Source organism: Podarcis vaucheri (genome assembly GCF_965113315.1).
Source record: "Podarcis vaucheri genome assembly, chromosome: 10".
NCBI classification, from domain to species: Eukaryota; Metazoa; Chordata; class Lepidosauria; order Squamata; family Lacertidae; genus Podarcis; species Podarcis vaucheri.
In genome coordinates, this window is record NC_138748.1 from 65852785 (window position 1) to 65873443 (window position 20659).

The window sequence follows — 20659 nt, forward strand, 5'->3', positions numbered from 1 at the left end:
CTGCCACCCTTCAATTGCTGCTGGGCTCCAACTCCCATCAGTGCCAACCAGCATGGCAAGCAGTCAGGGATGATGGGAGTTGTAGTCAGGGGAGCCCCAGGTTCCCTATCCCTGCCAGAAGGGAATCTGACATACCAGAGGCAGGGAACTGTGGCCCTCCGGATGTTGTTGGACTACAACTCCCATCATCCCTGACTACTGGCCATGGCAGCTGGGGCTGATGGGAGCTGGAATCCAACAACATCTGGAGGGCCATAAGGGAGCCAGCATGGTGTAGTGGTTAAGAGTGGTGGACTCGTAATCTGATGAACGGGGTTTGCATCTCCGCTCCACCACATGCAGCTGCTGGGTGACCTTGGGCCAGTCACACTTCTCTGAAGTCTCTCAGCCCCACTCACCTCACAGAGTGTTTGTTGTGGAGGAGGAAGGGAAAGGAGATTGTTAGCTGCTTTGAGACTCGTTAAGGGGAGTGAAAGGCGGGATATCAAATCCAAACTCTTCTTCTTCCCCCATCCTGTACCAAGGCAGACCCCGCAACAGAACTCCGGCATGCACAAAAAGCATTGCACTAAGAACTTGAATTTTGCAAACAAAACTATACGAGTGTATGCAGTTTTGTTTAGCATGTACAGTGGTGCCTCGCAAGACGAAAAGAATCCGTTCCGTGATTCTCTTCGTCTAGCAGTTTTTTCGTCTTGCGAAGCAAGCCCATTGACGGATTAGAGGATTAGCGCTATTAGCGACTTTTAGCGGCTTAGAAAAAGGGGGGGTAGGGGAAAAAAACCCGCAGGAACTCGCAAGACATTTTCGTCTTGCGAAGCAAGCCCATAGGAGATTCGTTTTGCGAAGCACCTCCAAAACGGAAAACTCTTTCATCTAGCGAGTTTTCTGTCTTGCAAGGCACTCGTCTTGCGGGGCACCATTGTACCGTTTTGTGACTGCAATGTTTTCTCCCTCCCTTAATTTAGGTTTCCCTTGGGCGCTGTCAAGGGTGCTCTGTAGCCAAAGGAATGCATGTCAAAGATAGCATAGAGACCTACGCACACAATCTAGGGTCTAGGCAGCTATTCCAGGTCTGCAGTTGCAGCAACAGGGGGCCACTCCCCCTCCACGCGTTTATGTACCTTCCCTTGACGGGCTACACACATGTAACCAGAGACTATGCCTGCATGGAAACTTCCTCTGCTCCTCTCTTTTCAGTTCCCTCCTGGTTCTGGGAGACAGTGGTGCAGGAGAGGGCGGGGAAGTACCTGCTCCTTCACTTAGATAGATAATTTATTATGGTCGGAGACCAGCTTACAAAACACACTTGGGGGTACAATCCCAGAAGGAAAACAAACATTTAAAACAATGTACAACAATAAATTTAAAATTTATAAATGTGATAAGCGTATAGACACTTAAAACTTTAAGATAAGCTACCGCAGAGAGATGACCCAGAGTCACACATGGAACCGAGTTTGGGGATTTTCTTAACGGACTAGTTTGGGTTGGGGGATGGTCTGTGCCTACAGATCTGTACACAGAATCTGGCGACCATCCGGGTCGTCTTATGATCTTTGCCTAACAGGAACAGGTCAACTTTTGCTTTTCCGGGAGGTCAGCGTGCCTCACCAGCAGGGGATCAATCAATGGTCTCACTACGTGCCTCTTCATAAAAGGGACATCTAAAGAACAAGTGCTCTGGGCTTCCTATGTCCCCCAATGAACAGGCACAAAGTCTCGGAGCATATGGGACTTTTTAAAAGGATCCTTCCAGGACCGGCGAGGGCAGAGCCAAGCTTCTGGCGAGTGTAAAAGCCCTTCTTGCATTTTTGGATACGAGAAAGAAGAGATCTGCTGCCGGTGCAGCTATATATCTCTCGATTTCTCCAATTTTATAGTCGGGGCACCTTGAGCAGTCCTGTTGTCTCTCGGTGTCTATGAGTCTTTGCCTGACCGTAGCTTTTGCCTGGCCCAACCTGGCTCCTTCACTTGCCTGGCCTCCCTCCCTCTGCTCCACCCTCCAAACCATCCTGTCCTCCACCCTCCAGCTCTGAAGCTTCCCCTGCTTCTGACTCTTGCCTCCTGACCGGTACAGCTCCCCAAAAATCACTGGCCCCCTCTCCCAAGTCAGACTCCATCCCTTCTTCCCCCAGGATCTACTGTATTTTTTGCTCCATAAGACACACCTGACCATAAGACGCACCTAGTTTTTAAGAGGAGGAAAACAAGAAAAAAAATCTGAACGAAACAGTGGATGTATGATTTTTGTGGTTCATGCTGTGGCCACAGCCATGATATGTGATTTGACGGTGAGTTTGGGGTAGCCCAATGCAAAAATCCTGAGAATCCATGTGGATCTGTGCCATTGCGGCCCCACGAAACAGTGGATGCGTGATTTTTTGATGCAGGCTATAGCCATGGACATGCTGTGTGGTCTGATGATGAATTTGGGGTGACCCAGTGCCAAAATCCTGAGGATCCATGTGCTTTTACCTCCCCCCTCCCAGGCAGCCTCCTTTATCTCTAGAGTCCCTTATCCCTCCCAATCGCTTGCTGATCAGCTGCTCAGCGGTTTCATTTCAACACCCCCTTCCCTCTTTCTAAAAGAAAAAAGGCATGATCTGCTTTTCTCCCCTGGGCAATTTGGCTCCAGGGACCACGCATTCGCTCCATAAGACGCAAGACATTTGCCCTTACTTTTTAGGAGGAAAAAAGTGCATCTTATGGAGCAAAAAATACGGTACTTAGCAGCATCCAGCCAGCCCCTCACAGGTGCCTGGCATGGAAAACTAGATGATGTCGCCCTCTTATTACAGAGATTCTGAAACCATCCTGCCATTGGGAATGGGTGGATTTTGCGTACAGAACCCAACATGAAGAAAAAGTTTCTCCTGAGGTTTACTGTTATGGAACAGTTTCCGCTCAGGAACAATCCAACTTTTGGATAACCAGCAACCAAACACTCAGAATAGACTCCCCTCAAGAGACGATTCAAAGGACAAGCATGGCTTCCAAATACGAGGAAAGTTTAAATATCAGATATTTATTACACTTCTTATAATAAAAGCGTAAAAAAGCAACAACAGTTGAGTCGAGATTAGTCCTCAGGCTTTGTGTTTACAAAATAGAGTTTGCAACCTGATTTATTTATTTTTACGAGTGATCTGTGTGCAGATATACGAGTGATCTGTACAGTTTGCGTGCCAGAAGAGTCCGCTCCAGAAATACAATCTTGATTCTTTCAAGGATGCAGTGTTAGCATTCGGACCCAAACAAAATCTGCCACCAGCTGGCCAGCCAGAATCAAGTCAATCAAGTCAATCTCATTTGCATGAGCACAGCTCAGGAGCACAAAATGCAACCAACAATATAATCTTCTGTTGATCAAATACCTGACACCATACTCCCGAGAAAAGGCCAGGAATGATGGAGAATCCCACGCGCATTATCACTTTTGGATGCAATGGGATGGCGCCACCTTGTGATCCTCATTTAAATGCATAATTGCCACAGACACTCCACTTCCCCGGAAAACCAAAGATGGGTGCATCATTTATGAAGCATCCTTATTGAAGGTCTCTCAGTTGCTACTGTCCCCTCCTTTTGGCTCAGCTCGCAATCCCCATTTAAACCAAAACCGGGTGGTCCAATGGTCTTGTCGTCAAATTCACTCGGAGGAGAGATCCTGACTGTTCCTGGTCACTTGCAGAATGGTCAAAATCCACAGCCGGACACAGCAGCACCTGCAAAACCAAGGCAGAAAACCAAGATGCCAACTTAATTCTTATTTCATTTATATAGTGCCTTTTTTTAATCGTAACGGGTCACCGTGTATTGCACATTTTAAATCAGGGAATGTTTCAATGGGGTTGTTTTATTGTGTATCTTAATTAATGCTTCATATTTTTAATGTTTGTGTAACGTAGCCCATCTAGGAGAAGGAAGACTCTGATCCTAAACTGTTGCAGCCACACTCATTTGTGAGAAAGGCTTCGGGACTAAAACCTGAGGAACAATCCATACTCGCTGCCTTGTGGGACAATTTTGGGAAAAGGAAATCCTATGGAGTAAACCCTACCTACACAGATTAAAAACTTAAAAATATTCATTTTTTTTATTTACCTACCGTTTGCTATAATAAAACCTTTAAGTGACTAACAAAAAACCCCCCATTAAAATAATCAATAAGAGACTGTTAAAAACAGGCATTTAAAATATAACAGTAAGCTTAGTAAAGGTAAAGGGTAAAGGGACCCCTGACCATTAGGTCCAGTCATGGCCGACTCTGGGGTTGTGGTGCTCATCTCGCTTCATTGGCTAAGGGAGCCGGCGTACAGCTTCCGGGTCATGTGGCCAGAATGACTAAGCCGCTTCTGGCGAACCAAAGCAGCGCACGGAAATGGCATTTATCTTCCCGCTGGAGTGGTATCTATTTATTTACTTGCACTTTGATGTGCTTTCGAACTGCTAGGTTGGCAGGAGCAGGGACGAGCAATGGGAGGTCACCCCGTCGCGGGGATTCGAACCGCCGACCTTCTGATCAGCAAACCCTAGGCTCTGTGGTTTAACCCACAGCGCCACCCGCGTCCCTTAACAGTAAGCTTAAAACAAATTAAAACACATGCCGAGCAAATTTGATCACCACACTGACCCGCCCATGGCCATCAAAAACGGATGGATAGTTCTGTAATTCTGATGCTGTTGCAGAAAGATTCAGCTTAATGGCATTCCCTGCATTGCCCCAATTTATTTAACCACCGTACAATCCTATACACGTCTATTCAGAAGCAAGTCCCATTGAGTTCAACAGGGGTTTTACTTGCAAGGTGCACAGGACTGTTTAGAGAACGTAACGCAAACATTCAGCAGAGTGCCTTGAAAGCTCACCCCCGGAAAAACAGGGTAGTTAACAATGTACCAACAGCTCTTCTTGGCTCCAGCACAAATGACTGTTTGTTCTATTCTTGTCTACCTCCCAAAGTTGCACGTTCATTTGCAGAAAACGGAACAATAGGATCTGCCCGTGTTTTAGTTACTGTTAAGGCTGCAATTGGCAGGAAGGCCGAGGGTGGGGGTGGGGAGGAGGCAGCCCCTATGATGACCAGAAAGCTAAAGAGGAAATACAAACACAGTGAACATCCTCCCATTTAAGGAGGAAGTGGGAGAGGATGGCAAACACCACAGTATGTGATGCCTAAAGTTGTAAGGGGGGGAGGAAGCCTTGCAGGATCAGGCCAGTGACCTACCAATTTCTCACAGTGGCCAAGCAGACTCCAAGGTAGGGTCAGCAAACTTTTTCAGCAGGGGCCGGTCCACTGTCCCTCAGACCTTGTGGGGGGCTGGACTATATTTTTTTTTGGGGGGGGGGAATGAAGAATTCCTATGCCCCACAAATAACCCAGAGATGCATTTTAAATAAAAGGACACATTCTACTCATGTAAAAACACACAGATTCCCAGACCGTCCGCAGGCTGGATTGAGAAGGTGATTGGGCTGGATCCGGCCCCCGGGCCTTAGTTTGCCTACCCATGCTCTAAGGGGAAGAATGGAAGCTGGATCTGAGCTTAACAGTTCGCTCCTGGCTTGCAATTTCCAGCAATTGCCATTCAGAGGTGACAGTAAATACAAAATGTAGCCATGAATTTGCCAAAAGATAAAGGTGAAGGGACCCCTGGCTGTTAGGTCCAGTCGTGGCCAACTCTGGGGTTGTGGCGCTCATCTCGCTTTATTGGCCAAGGGAGACGGCGTACAGCTTCCGGGTCATGTGGCCAGCATGACTAAGCCACTTCTGGCGAACCAGAGCAGTGCACAGAAATGCCGTTTACCTTCCCGCCGGAGCTGTACTTATTTATCTACTTGCGCTGGTGTGCTTTTGAACTGCTAGGTTGGCAGGAGCTGGGACAGAGCAACGTGAGCTTACCCCGTCGCGGGGATTCGAACTGCCGACCTTCTGATCAGGAAGTCCTAGGCTCTGTGGTTTAGACCAGTGTTTTTCAACCTTTTTTGGGCAAAGGCGCACTTGTTTCATGAAAAAAATCACGAGGCACACCACCACTGTGTGCGGAGAGGGAGATGTCAGAGCCCCGCTGCTCTCTATGGCGAATCGGATGAGAGCAGACCCCCTGTCCGCTCTCATCCGATCCCATCCGATCTGATCCCCACCCAGGATGGATGGAAAATAGGGTGGACACAGTCCGGCGCCCGCCTAGTGGGCAAAAATTTGACTTTTTTTATAAAAAAAAATCTTTCGAATTTTTCAATTTTTCCCACGGCACACTAGGCAACATCTCGCGGCACACTAGTGTGCCGCGGAACAGTGGTTGAAAAACACTGGTTTAGACCACAGCACCACCCGCATCCCTTTGATGAATTTGCCTATTCCTCTTTAAAGCCATCCAAGGTGGTGGGCATCCCTTGGGAGTGAGTTCCACTGTTTAACTATATGCTGTGTGAATAATTGTTTCCCCCTTCTGTCTGCCCTAAGTCTTGTCAAGCCAGTCAGTCAGTCCCCCTTTCCCAAGGAATTCTGGGAAATGGAGCACTGTGAGGGGAAACGGGGTCTCAGCACCCTTATCAAGCTACAGCTCCCAGGATCCTCTGGGGGAAAGACGTGACGCAGCAGTTCTCAACCTGTGGGTCCCCAGATGTTGTTGGACTACAACTCCCATCATCCCTGAGCTCTGGCCTTGCTAGCTAGGGGTGATGGGAGTTGTAGTCCAACAACATCTGGGGACCCACAGGTTGAGAAAGGCTGGTTTAAAGCAATATAATACTCCTGTCCTCCTAGTGGCGCAGCAATAAAAGGGCTAGCACATTTACAAAGCTAAGCAGGATCTAGGGTGGTTTCAAACTGGGTGGGGGACTGAGTGTTGAGATTCTGGCATTGCAGGGGGTATGACTAGACGACCCTTGGTGTTCCAGGAAGGCCACCTCAGGGCTGCTAACACAGTGATTTGTTTTCACCTGTGGAGACATACTCCATTGTCTCTTGAGAAAGATGGGTGCAAAAAACCCACTCAATATTATTATTATTATTATTATTATTATTATTATGTTTCTAAAGGTACAATTTCTAGGCAGGTTTTGCATATTTCTCCTTCCAGAATGGGCAGCAAGCCTGACATTTATTTCCTTGCGAAGGAAAGCAAAGGAAATGCTTCTCTCGATTTCCTTTTTTAAAAGTAGCAATTATGGAGCTCAGGCAGGACTGCATGAATATTTGGTCTGCTCCTATTCAAGCCTTGCAGGAACTGTATACTTGCCCCCTCTGCAGAACTCTGCACTGCGAAGAATGGAGAGCTTTATTTCAAAGATAGGACCTGAAATCTAAGTGGGGTGGATAGCAATTGGCGCCTGCTTGCAGCCAGACCTGATCAATGCGGATAAAGCTCTTGAGGTACTTGACCAGAAGTGAAGCCAGGAATACAGGTAAAAAAATAAAAGTCTCTACTGTACATCTCTTTGAGGAGCAGGAGGAGAAACTGAAGGGAAATCTGTTCCAAGTATTTTCAGCTGAGTGAGCAAAGGAGAACTATGATTAAGATCGACCTCAACCAATCCTTCACATTCCAGAGGGTCCACTTGCACCCTGCTATAACTAAAATTTCTGCGGCTGTTGTTTGTTTTAAACTGTTTTTAAGCAGCGGTTCTCAACCTGTGGGTCACCAGATGTTGTTGGACTACAACTCCCATCATCCCTGATGCAGTGGCGTAGCGTGGGTTGTCAGCACCCGGGGCAAGGCAAGTAATTTGCGCTCCCTAACCCGTGGATTTGCGGCCCCTAACCCGTGGATTTGCACCCCCTAACCCGTGGATTTGAGCCCCCTAACCCCCAGATGTTGCACCCGGTGCGGCCGGCCCCCCCTGCACCCCCACGCTACGCCACTGCCCTGATGTCATGTACTGAGTTGAATAGGATCCAAAAGGCAGCAGTCTGATTGGTCCTAGAACAATAGGATTCAGAATGCAGCAGTCTGATTGGTCCTAGAACAATAGGATTCAGAATGCAGCAGTCTGATTGGTCCTAGAACAATAGGGTCCAGAATGCAGCAGTCTGATTGGTCCACAGGAGCCACCCAATCCAGCTCCAGGTGGAAGTGAATCCGCAACCAGATTGGCCTACAGGTGGATCCCAGAATTAGCCAATCACATGGGGCCCATTGTGTAAATAATGTATATAAAGCAGACATTCTGGGGGAAACTTCCATTCCTCCTCACTACTATGAGCTGAATAAAGAGCATGATATCCACTCTCGACTCCAAGTATATTTCACCTGAGCTCTGGCCTTACTAGCTAAGGGTGATGAGAGTTGTAGTTCAACAATATCTGGGGACCCACAGGCTGAGAAAGGCTGGTTTTTAAGGCTCAATTTTTAATTTTTGCAAGCTGCTCTGGACAGAGTGAAGATCTCTCTATACAGTAGACAGAGGCAGAGAGCCAACCACTGTCTACTGCAACTAGGAGGTCTCCTCCTCTTCCTTCCAGCTAGAATTTGTACATTGCCAAAGACCTGAATTTTCAAGACAAACACACGCAGTCCCTGGAAACCGACAGGAGCGAGGTTAAATGACACAGACAACGATCAACTACCCTCGTTATGCCCTTTGACCACAATGCATATGCAAACAGAGACATGGGATGCCACAAACACAACCTCCCCAGGGGCCCAAGTTGTGTTAGCAAAGGCCGAGAACAAAGACCTGCCGGAAAAATATTATGGATCTTTTCCTTTGAACTTGCAACGAAGGTCGTGGAGGACACTGAGCTGAGAGGAAGAGCTTCCTTGCCTGCTTTTGGGAACAACAGGAAGATTTTGACCTGCCTGGTTAGTGTCCATTGCCTGCATTGAGTTTTCCAATGTGGGGTGGGGATTTCCCCCCACTTTTCTTAAGATTTCTTCCTTGCACCAATTCAGTGAGTCACCACCGCTCATTTTATGGCGGAAAATTGAGAACTTCTATTTCATCCTTTGCCAACCAGATGCCCTGCAGAAGTTCTGGAACATGAGGGAGTACAGGGACCAGGAGTTGTACTTCAAAATATCTGGAGGTTTTACTAGGATTTTAAAGGATGTTTGGCTTGTGCTGGATAGCGGAGCAATGCCCGTTTTTAGAATCTTGTGCTTGATGCACACAAAATCATCTGGACTTTCTTTTCCTTTTAGAAAATCTTTTCCTTTTACAAAGGCAAAGCGACCCCTGACATTTAGGTCCAGTCGTGACCGACTCTGGGGTTGCGGCGCTCATCTCGCTTTATTGGCCGAGGGAGCCGGCATACAGCTTCCGGGTCATGTGGCCAGCATGACTAAGCTGCTTCTGGCGAACCAGAGCAGCGCACAGAAATGCCGTTTACCTTCCCACCAGAGAGGTACCTATTTATCTACTTGCACTTTGACGTGCTTGCGAACTGCTAGGTTGGCAGGAGCAGGGACCGAGCAACGGGAGCTCACACCGTCGCGGGGATTCGAACCGCCGACCTTCTGATCGGCAAGTCCTAGGCTCTGTGGTTTAACCCACAGCGCCACCTGCGTCCCTCTTTTCCTTTTAGCTTCTTTTTAAAAGAAAAGAGAAAGGGCAAGAGGGAGCATTTAATGCTGTGAAAATGTTGGGGAAATCCTCAGAAGGACTTCGGCAAACAGGACGGCCACTATCCCAGAGGACAGAATCTCCGCACTGTGCACAACCAGTTACAGATAGGTAGCCGTGTTGGTCTGCCATAGTCAAAATAAAAAAATTCCTTCCAGTAGCACCTTAAAGACCAACTAAGTTAGTTCTTGGTATGAGCTTTCGTGTGCATGCACACTTCTTCAGATACACTGAAACAGAAGTTGCCAGATCCTTCTATATAGTCGTTAAGAGTCGTCAACAGGCTCATCTCAGCTATCTGCCAATCTCCCATTCCCACCACCCTTCTGAGTAATACCCCTCCCCACTTTCTCACTATATAGAAGGATCTGGCAACTTCTGTTTCAGTGTATCTGAAGAAGTGTGCATGCACACGAAAGCTCATACCAAGAACTAACTTAGTTGGTCTTTAAGGTGCTACTGGAAGGAATTTTTTTTATTTTGTGCACAACCAGTTATTCAAAAGACATCTCAGGCGACATTTGCATCATACATTTAAAGCAGTGTCATGCCAGTTTTTGTAAGACATCTTGACTCCCAGTTCTCTGGGGGAAAGGCGGAATAAAAATGATAATAAAAAGGTAACAGAATTAAGGGACGCACAATTTGATGGGTTTTCTGTTCTCACCTGGTATTCTTCATCCCGCAAAGCTCGTGAGATTTCCATCACTCCACTGATTTCAAAGCTTTCTTTCTTCTTGTGCTTCTTCATGATCAAGCTGTCCACTACCCAGAACATAACAGCCTTAAAAAGAGAGAAAAACAAAGGGGGGGGGGACTATTAATACAGTCGTACCTTGGTTTTCAAACAGCTTAGTTCTCGAACGTTTTGGCTCCTGAACACCGCAAACCGGGAAATGAGTGTTCCGGTTTGCGAATGTTCTTTGGAACCTGGAACCTGCAGTTTCTGATTGGCAGCAGGAGCCTCCTGCAGCCAATCAGAAGCCGCCCTTTGGTTTCCAAATGTTTTGGAAGTCGAACGGACTTCTGGAACAGATTCCGTTCAACTTCCGAGGTACAACTGTACTTGAAGAACAGAGGGGCAGACATTAGGTTCTGTACTTCCAGGGCGGAAAACCTGAAATTCTTCGCAGGAGATGGGTATATTTTGTTGCTGCTGTTGTTCAGTTTTGGGTCCCCACTAAAATGTAAGGAAGATTCCATGTCAGGACAGTGGTACCTCAGGTTACAGATGCTTCAGGTTACAGACTCCACTAACCCAGAAATAGTACCTCGGGTTAGGAACTTTGCTTCAGGATGAGAACAGAAATCGTGCTCTGGCAGTGCAGCGGCGGTGGGAGGCCCCATTAGCTAAAGTGGTACCTCAGGTTAAGAACAGTTTCAGGTTAAGAACGGACCTCCAGAATGAATTATCTTATTTTTCGCTCTATAAGATGCACCAGACCATAAGATGCACCTAGTTTTTGGAGGAGGAAAACAAGAAAAAAAATATTCTGAATCTCAGACGCCAGAACAGCAAGAGGGATAGCTGTGCAGCCTGCATTCACCCCATAAGACGCACACACACATTTCCCCTTACTTTTTAGGAGGGAAAAAGTGAGTCTTATAGAGCAAAAAATATGGTAAGTTCTTAACCCGAGGTACCACTGTCCCCCCCCCCAAAAAAAAGCAAGAAAAGAACAAGCAGCCCCCAGACACATAAAACAAAAGCCAGCGTTTTGGAGGGTGGAGCAAATCCATTCATGGTTCCCTGGCAGGACTTCAAGGAACTCCTTTACAAAAAGCAAAAGTTAAGAGTGACTGATCAGAAACAATGCCATCCTGTGTTTCTTCTAAGCATTTGAACCGAATGCTCTCCTGCCACAGGGCTCTGACATCAGAGACATACCGCTGTAACAGGGGCATAGTGTAGGGGGTGCAAGAGAGACTGTGGCCCCGGGCACAGATTTTTTAGGGGGCGTGAAGCGGGCACCCTCATGCAGGCGCCCCCCAGCACAGCACAGCCTGGCGCTCCTGGTCTGGCGTTGGGGAAACCAATGCTTGCGGAAAGGAGCTCCAGGCCGTGCTGTGCTGGGGGCCTGGTGTGGGGGCACTTGCTTTGCGCCTGCCAAGTGCTGCATCGGCTGCCCAGCGAGCGGCAGGGGGCACAGCATGTGGTTGTCGTGTCACCGCACCACTGTCCCCAAGCGGAATTGCAAGGCTTGATTCTGGGGAAGCTGGCGCGAGAAGGGTGAGACAGGCGTGCCGATCGGGGCTGGTGTGGCCTTGATGGGGGCTGGGCAGGCGAGGTGGGCTCTGTTTGTGCCCTGCCCCTGGCATGGGCACACATGTGCGCACGCACACACACAACCGCACACACAAACACTCCGTCGCTGCACTGTAAACGAAGACTTATTTCTCGTGAAGTGGTCCCCAACTACAATATCAGCACAAATACTGATGGTAGAGGTAAAACTGAGTTTTGGTCGAGAAAACAGCTACAACCCCCAACAAACCGGGATTGAAACCGGGAAAGGGGATGGGGTGGGGTTTGGGGATCCAAAGGGTGTATAATTATAATTTGTCTTTTTCTTTTTATTCTGTTTTGTTATCAGTATGAAAAGTGGGGAATTCGTGGAAGGGAATTTGGGTCGACTTTAGAAAAAAGGATTTAAGAATGAGTATTGAGGTATAAATTTTGAGGTTTATAAGGTAAAATTGGTTTTTTAAAATGAATTAAGTATAAAAAGGTTAAAAACTGGGGATAAGAACTTGTTGAATTTACAATTTGAATTGGAATATAAGAAGGGGAGGTGCGGGGAAGTCAGGGAAATATGTTATAGAAAATAAGGATTGTAAACTGTATATGTTTTTAATTTTTCTTTTTGTTTTCTCTTTTTGGCTTTTTCTTTTTAAAATGGAAAATTCTTAATAAATACTTATTAAAAAAAAAGAGAGAGAAAACAGCTGCAACCCACTCAACTTATATGATCCCAAAACGCTTTGTTGCAAATTAAAGACTGTCTCGGTTTCGAAAAGCAGGTAATAAATGGTAGCAAGAAATTAGTTCATAATGAGCTTACATAGTAACACCATGTGCCAAATCTTTATATGCCCCTCCCCGGCTGACGGCTTCCTACTGCTCTGCCAGTTATAAGAGCAGATGAAAAGATTTCCCATAAATGCTCTACGTTTTCTTCTTTTTTAAAAAACAACTACCGTTCGATTTGTCATTTGATAGAACAAGCTGGGGTGCAGATAGCAGCTTCCTGGTTTTTTTTACTAGTGTGTTTTTATAGCTCCGGTCCAATCCCCTTTAAAAATAATTCTGCTCTGTCAGATATGCAAAAAAGCCAGCACCCTTAAACCAGATACAGTGGTACCTCTGGTTACATACGCTTTAGGTTACATACGCTTCAGGTTACAGACTCCACTAACCCAGAAATAGTGCTTCAGGTTAAGAACTTTGCTTCAGGATGAGAACAGAAATCGTGCTCCGGTGGTGCCAGGAGGCCCCATTAGCTAAAGTGGTGCTTCAGGTTAAGAACAGTTTCAGGTTAAGTACGGACCTCCAGAACGAATTAAGTACTTAACCCGAGGTACCACTGTACTGTCATCACTACTTGTGCTTGTATTATATATCCTTTAGATTTTTGCAGACATGCAAAATGCCTGTTATTTTCCAAACTCTTGCTTCTTATTGAAGAGAATTTGAGAATGCAACGTTCTGGTTTTGTTGCCTTGCCAAGAGGTCTCCGGATTACGGAATTCGTGGGTTCTGGTCAGTCTCCTCCCACCTCTTTCCCCCAGGCCTCAGAGCAAAAAGAGAGGGGTATTTGTTTCAACCTCAGCATCAGCTTCTCAGCTTCAGAAAGAGCCAATCGCCATTGCTCTGTGGCAGAGAACCTGTTTCATATGCAGAAGGTATTGATTGCTGGCACCTCCAGATATGGCTGAGAGCCCTGACCGAAATCCTGTTGCCAGTCAGCATAGCCAATACCGACCTAGATTGACCCACAGTCTCCACTCAGCATAAGGAGGGTTTCCTATGTCATCATGAACCAGTATGGCATCGCTACCAATGAATAATGGACAAATCTGTCAATTTCAGTCTCTCTCTGTTTCTCATGTTTGTCTTTAAAGCTCAGTTCTCCATCTCAGTTTGTGGATTTATTTATTTTTCAGTCTGCACGAAAATGCACTTGCACTTTTATCTGTAACCCCCTTTTCAGTCCTGCCAGGGAAAAAGGCAGGGTATAAATAAATATACAGTGGTACCTCAGGTTACATACGCTTCAGGTTACAGACTCCGCTAACCCAGAAATAGTGCTTCAGGTTAAGAACTTTGCTTCAGGATGAGAACAGAAATCGGGCTCCGGCGTCGTGGCGGCAGCAGGAGGCTCCATTAGCTAAAGTGGTGCTTCAGGTTAAGACAGTTTCAGGTTAAGAACAGATGTCCAGAACAAATTAAGTACTTAACCTGAGGTACCACTGTAGTTTACATTTATATTTATTTAGTGCTAATTTCTCCCTCACATTTTGATAAGCAGTTTGCCCTAGTAGACGCAGAGCTGTAGCTAGGTGATCTTGCGCCCCTGGCAGAACCGTCCAGATTGCGCCCCCCAGCCAAGAAAAATAGGGGAACCCCTCCCTCATATCATATAACGACCCTCTATTAAAAACCTTTTCTTATAAGGCAATAATCAATATTTTTTATTTATACACATACTTATGGGCATATTTTAGCCGATTTTGCACCCTGCCCTCACCTGCACCCATGGCAGGGGCCTTCCTCACCACCCCTTAGCTATGGCCCTGAGTGGACGTATTTTTGCAAAGCAATTTCACCCAGTATAATGCACTTCCATTACACTGTTTTGCACAGATCTATGCATTTCTAATGCACACTTTGACCCAGGGCATGTACTTAATCTAGAATCATAGAATCATAGAGTTGGAAGAGACCGCAAGGGCCATTGAGTCCAACCCCCTGCCAAGCAGGAAACACCATCAGAGCACTCCTGACATATGGTTGTCAAGCCTCTGCTTAAAGACCTGCAAAGAAGAGAGACTCCACCACACTCCTTGGCAGCAAATTCCACTGTCAAACAGCTCTTACTGTCAGGAAGTTCTTCCTAATGTTTAGGTGGAATCTTCTTTCTTGTAGTTTGGATCCATTGCTCCGTGTCCGCTTCTCTGGAGCAGCAGAAAACAACTTTTCTCCCTCCTCTATGTGACATCCTTTTATATATTTGAACATGGCTATCATCATCTAGGCATTACGTGCTTGAAGAGAGCAAGTTCTGAAGGACGACTGTGTCTCAGCACACTTCCCCACCCCCCAGCAAGTGTGAATTAGGTATGTGTGCCTTTAAATATAGCAGAATCAAAGTTCTCCCCGATTCATGCCTCCAGTCCACCTGGCTTTCCTCAGAGCCTAGCCACCACCTCATATTTCCAAAGGCTGAGGTCTTCCTCCACATCAGTATTTTATCACAGGGTGAAAATCCCCCTCCCCCAGCCGCTTCAAGATTGCAGCGTCAAAACAGACATAAAGCTCAAGATTTCCTCCCAGAAGTTACTCACGTTGACTATAAAAGGAACCACAAGCATCACCAACACCAGCTCCAGCTGTGGATCAGGAATGTAGTTCAGAAGAATCTCTTGAAGCTGGAGAAGGCATAAAATACCACACACCTTTCAAAGAGATTAAATGCATCTTGCATCCTTACTAAACAAGGTCTGGTCCATGTGATCCCCTTCAGATGTTAGGTAGGACTACAAATCCCGTCATCCCTGCCCACACTATCTAGAGAGGAAAGGATACGTTTACAGTTGAGGACATTCGCAAATGTGCCCTTGCCAAGTCTGAAAACATTACAACTGGCTACGCGCAGAGTTGGCGAGTTTCAAGCCCAGCAGTTCAGGAAATCTAGAACCCAAGTTGTTCGCGATTTTTCTTTCGTCTCACAATGATCTACAGATTTTTAAACCGCAGCCACGCATTACACTCAGCCGTCCCCAGACCACTTGGGAATGCGTTTGCAACAATGTGCGAATCAGGGATGTGGTGTAGTGGTTAAGAGCGGTAGTCTCATAATCGGGGGAACCGGGTTCGCGTCTCTGCTCCTCCACATGCAGCTGACCTTGGGCCAGTCACACTTCTCTGAAGTCTCCCAGCCTCACTCACCTCGCAGAGTGTTTGTTGTGGGGGAGGAAGGGAAAGGAGAATGTTAGCCGCTTTGAGACTCCTGAAGGGGAGTGAAAGGCGGGATATCAAATCCAAACTCCTCCTCCTCCTCTTCTTCTTCTTCTTCATGGTGGTTAAAGGTAAAGGAACCCCCTGACCATTAGGTCCAGTCGCAGACGACTCTGGGGTTGCAGCACTCATCTCGCTTTATTGGCCGAGGAAGCCAGCGTACAGCTTCCGGGTCATGTGGCCAGCATGACTAAGCCGCTTCTGGCGAACCAGAGCAGCACACGGAAACGCCGTTTACCTTCCCGCCAGAGTGGTACCTATTTATCTACTTGCACTTTGATGTGCTTTTGAACTGCTAGGTTGACAGGAGCAGGGACCGAGCAACGGGAGCTCACCCCGTCGCAGGGATTCAAACCGCCGACCTTCTGATTGGCAAGTCTTAGGCTCTGTGGTTTAACCCACAGCACCACCCGCATCCCTATAGTTTTCCCTATTCCTTCCTTGTGAGCAGATCCACAGGTTAAAAACAAACCCAGGGCTTCAGGTGTCACGTCTGTTGCTCAAAGGAAAGCATCACAAAGCTTATACCCAGAACAAACTTAGTTGGTCTCTAAGGTGCTACTGCACAGGTTTTTTTTTACAAATTCACCCATTAGCCATGCATGAAAGTATGGGCGACTCCACTGAATCTAACCCAAGAAGTATCTCTAGCAGGGGTCAGCAAACTTTTTCAGCAGGGGCCGGTCCACTGTCCCTCAGTGGGGGGCCGGACTATATTTTGGGGGGGAAATGAACAAATTCCTGTGCCCCACAAATAACCCAGAGATGCATTTTAACTAAAAGCACACATTCTACTCATGTAAAAACACGCTGATTCCCTGACCGTCCGTGGGCCGGATTGAGAAGGCGATTGGGCCGGATCCAGCCCCCGGGCCTTAGTTTGCCTATCCATGCTCTAGACTAACAGTATCATACCGCTTTAAGCAGTTAGGGCTGGGAATTCTGGGAATTGTAGTTTAAGAAGGGTGCTGAGAGTTGTTTGGAGACCCCCTCTTCCCCTTACAGACCTACAATACCCAGAGTTCCCTAGAAAGAGGGATTGTTTGTTTCGCCACTCAGAACACTGCAGCTCCCTTATCCAATGATAGTTCCCAGGATTTGGGACGGCTTGTTCCCCTCCCTGTCCTCAGGCCAAGCCTTTTCTGCCTCCTCTTTTGGAATAGTTCACATACACCTTTCTTACCTTCGTCCAGCCAGGAATGAGCAAGACAAGGCCAACTGTCGTCTTCTCAAAGACCATAATCAACAGGTAGAGGATGCATTGTCCAATCCAAGCAGCTGCTTGTGGAGGATCACCTGGAAGAAAACGAAACGATGGAGGTGAACCCCAAGTCCGTGGGCCTACAAAAGAATAGGCAAAGCTGACAAGGAAGCCAATCACCCAACAGCACTCAACAACCACCTGCTGCTTTTTCTTTTACACTGATGCATACCTGCAAGACAACAGAGAGCCGTTGTAGTACAGTGGTTAGAGTGTTGGACTAGGACCTGGTAGATAAAGATAAAGGGGCCCCTGACCATTAGGTCCAGTCGCGGACGACTCTGGGGTTGCGGCGCTCATCTCGCTCTACTGGCCGAGGGAGCTGGCGTACAGCTTCCAGGTCATGTGGCCAGCATGACTAAGCCGCTTTTGGCGAACCAGAGCAGCGCACAGAAACGTCGTTTACCTTCCCGCTGGAGCGGTACCTATTTATCTACTTGCACTTTGACGTCCTTTCGAACTGCTAGGTTGGCAGGAGCTGGGACAGAGCAACGGGAGGTCACCCCGTCGCGGGGATTCGAACCACCAACCTTCTGATCGGCAAGCCCTAGGCTCTGTGGTTTAACCCACAGCGCCACCCGTGTCTCTTAGGACCTGGTAGACCAGGGTTCAAATCCCTACACAGTCCACTGGGTACACTTGGGCCCAGACACTTACTCTCAGTCTAAACTGCCTCACAGGGCTGTTGTGAGAATAAAGTGGGGAGGAGGAGGAGGACTATTAAGTGTCAGGGACAGGGCAGAGGAGGAATGATGGAGACCGCCGCCCCCCAGCCTGAACCTTCCGGAGAAGAAGACAACAGTTCAGAATTATAACAGGGGTTTTTGAGGGAGGTCACAGTTCAGAGGCAGATGAGGGGGGAAAGCTGGGAAATAATGGGAGGAGGAGGAGGAGGAGAGAAGAGTAAGAGTTTGGATTTGATATCCCGCTTTATCACTACCCTAAGGAGTCTCAAAGTGGCTAACATTCTCCTTTCCCTTCCTCCCCCACAACAAACACTCTGTGAGGTGAGTGAGGCTGAGAGACTTCAGAGAAGTGTGACTGGCCCAAGGTCACCCAGCAGCTGCATGTGGAGGAGCGGGGAAGCGAATATGGTTCACCAGATTATGAGTCTACCATTCTTAACCACTACACCACACTGGTGGAGAAGGAGGAAGAGGAAGAGGAAGCACCAGTGGGGCGACAGCTGATGTACACAGTGTCTTTAGAAAGCATTCCAGACCAGCCCCCTCTCCCAGCACCCAGCAAGCCTTGAAAGCAGGAGAGCAAAAAGCTCAAAGGCAGAGGGCACTTTCCAGCACCCATAGAGATGGTGAATGAGGAAGTGCAAGAGACACCATCAAAATCTTAGGGAAATTCTGGGCCCTTGGAGAGTCTCCTATCTTGAGGATCTGAAACACCAGAAGCTGTGAGGGTTTGCTGGCATGTAACCAGCCACCTTTAATTATGTAGGCAGGACGAGTGAGAAGAACATTGTAAGCAGCAAGAAATGAGAATTTATTCAGGCATTCTGAAATAACTGTGTTATGAAGAAAAGCATTCAACCTCGTTCAAAAGAAAATCCAGATGTTCTCTTGCGGGGATAAAAAGACGGTTGCTACATTTCCAAAAGTTACGTAAGATTTAGAAGCAACCCAGTGGCTCACTGACGTCAACTCTTTGCACAAAGAGCAAATTCTGGAGAGTCAGTGCACTGGTGTGGAGACTAGCGCTGCAGAGACTTGGGTCCAAGTGGGTGCCGAGTTTTGTGCGAGAAGCCGTGCGCCCTCCTTGCCCTATTTTGCTTTGTGAGAGAAAGAAGACAGTGCCGTTGTGTGCTTCAGAGCACAATTCAAAGTGTTGGTGCTGACCTTTAAAGCCCGTAATGGCTTCTGCCCTGTCTACCTGAAGGAGCGTCTCCACCTCCATCATCCAGCCTGGACACTGAGGCATAGCTGTCAACGTTTCCCTTTTTTAAGGGAAATTCCCTTATTCCGAATAGGATTCCTCACAAGAAAAGGGAAAAGTTGACAGCTATGAATTATACACCTTCCGTGCACAATTCAAAGTGTTGGTGCTGACCTTTAAAGCCCTAAATGGCCTCAGTCCTGTATACCTGAAGGAACATCTCCACCCCCATCGTTCTGCCCGGACACTGAGGTCCAGCTCCGAGGGCCTTCTGGCGGTTCCCTCATTGCGAGAAGTGAAGCTACAGGGAACCAGGCAGAGGGCCTTCTCGGTAGCGGCACCCTCTCTATGGAACGCCCTCCCGTCAGATGCCATAACTATATAACCCTTAGAAGACATCTGGTACAGTGGTACCTCGGGTTACATACGCTTCAGGTTACAGACTCTGCTAACCCAGAGTTAAGAACTTTGCTTCAGGATGCGAACAGAAATCGCGCGACAGCAGCGGGAGGCCCCATTAGCTAAAGTGGTGCTTCAGGTTAAGAACAGTTTCAAGTTAAGAACGGACCTCTGGAACGAATTAAGTACTTAACCCAAGGTACCACTGTATAGGGAAGTTCTCAATGTTTGAGGTTTTATTATGTTTTATGTGTGATGGAAGCTGCCCAGAGTGGCGGGGGTAACCCGGTCAGATGGATGGGGTTCAAATAATATTATTGTTATTGTATCTGGCCCCGCCCATTATCTCCCCCCCAATAATTTTTATTGGTTTTTTTACATATTCTTTCTTTCCATACATTCATCAATATATAAACCTTTTTGCTCTGCTGAGCTGTGACCTCCTTCTCTCCCTTCAGTTGATATCCCTTATCACTTTCTTTTCACGTATTTTATCGTCACATTTTATCTATTTTACAGTGTAGGAGTTACTTCAATCCTGCTAGTGTTTTTAAGTTTTTGCAGCTGTCCTTTAAATACTCAATAAATTTACTCCAATTGTCCTGGAATCTCTGGCCATCCTGGTTCCAAATCCTTCCGGTCAGTTTGGCTAGTTCCGCATAGTCTGTCATTTTCGACTGCCACTCCACAATGGTAGGAACTTCTTGTGATTTCCAATTGGAAATGGGCCTCAACCGTTATCAGCAAATGGCCCTCAGAACATTAACCCCAGAAGGTTAATGTGGCCCTCAGGCTGAAAAAAGATTCCCTGCCGCTGAATGATGTAATGACATTAACATCATTCAGGCATTGCACAAAACACAGACATAGGCTCAAATGGTCAGGGTCATGGGCAAAAAAAACCCCCTTGTCTTCCATGGCCGTGAGAGAGAACAAATGGATTGTTTCCCTTCTGCACTTGAACTCTGCTTCTCTTGAGCTCGTAATCTACTCCCTGCCAGTGCGCAGTGACCCTTGAAGAAGAAAAGGTTAGCTAACAGGAAAAAAAGAAAGACAGACAAACCCACAACAAAACTACAGGGGCCTTTAAACATCTCACAGCTGTTCCAACGCCACTAAACATTTCCAGATGCAATGTCAAGCTCGGGTGCAAATGATGTGCTGTGTAAATTTAAAAAAAACCAGCATAGCTGCCCACCTGCTACTGCCAACTGGGATGGGAAAAGCACTGCAGATACAACCAAGTTCTCTCTCTGCTTGCAACCACATAAAACAAGTTTTGCACCCCTCAAAACGGTCAGTT

The 20659-nt window shown here is 47.2% G+C and overlaps 1 protein-coding gene across 1 annotated transcript in view; it reads right to left on the minus strand.

Annotated features, from left to right (window-relative positions):
* Window positions 1–3162: 3162 nt before the first annotated feature.
* LOC309542443 (store-operated calcium entry regulator STIMATE-like) overlaps window positions 3163–20659 on the minus strand; it is a gene marked incomplete at its 5' end in the record, with an annotated part of 43592 nt that continues 26095 nt past the window's right edge. The window contains 4 exons of the mRNA XM_082241243.1: window positions 3163–3728; window positions 10239–10355; window positions 15137–15220; window positions 16993–17105. Of these exons, the coding sequence (XP_082097369.1) occupies window positions 3612–3728; window positions 10239–10355; window positions 15137–15220; window positions 16993–17105 (431 nt within the window). The 3' untranslated portion in view covers window positions 3163–3611. The remainder of the gene's footprint in view (window positions 3729–10238; window positions 10356–15136; window positions 15221–16992; window positions 17106–20659) is intronic.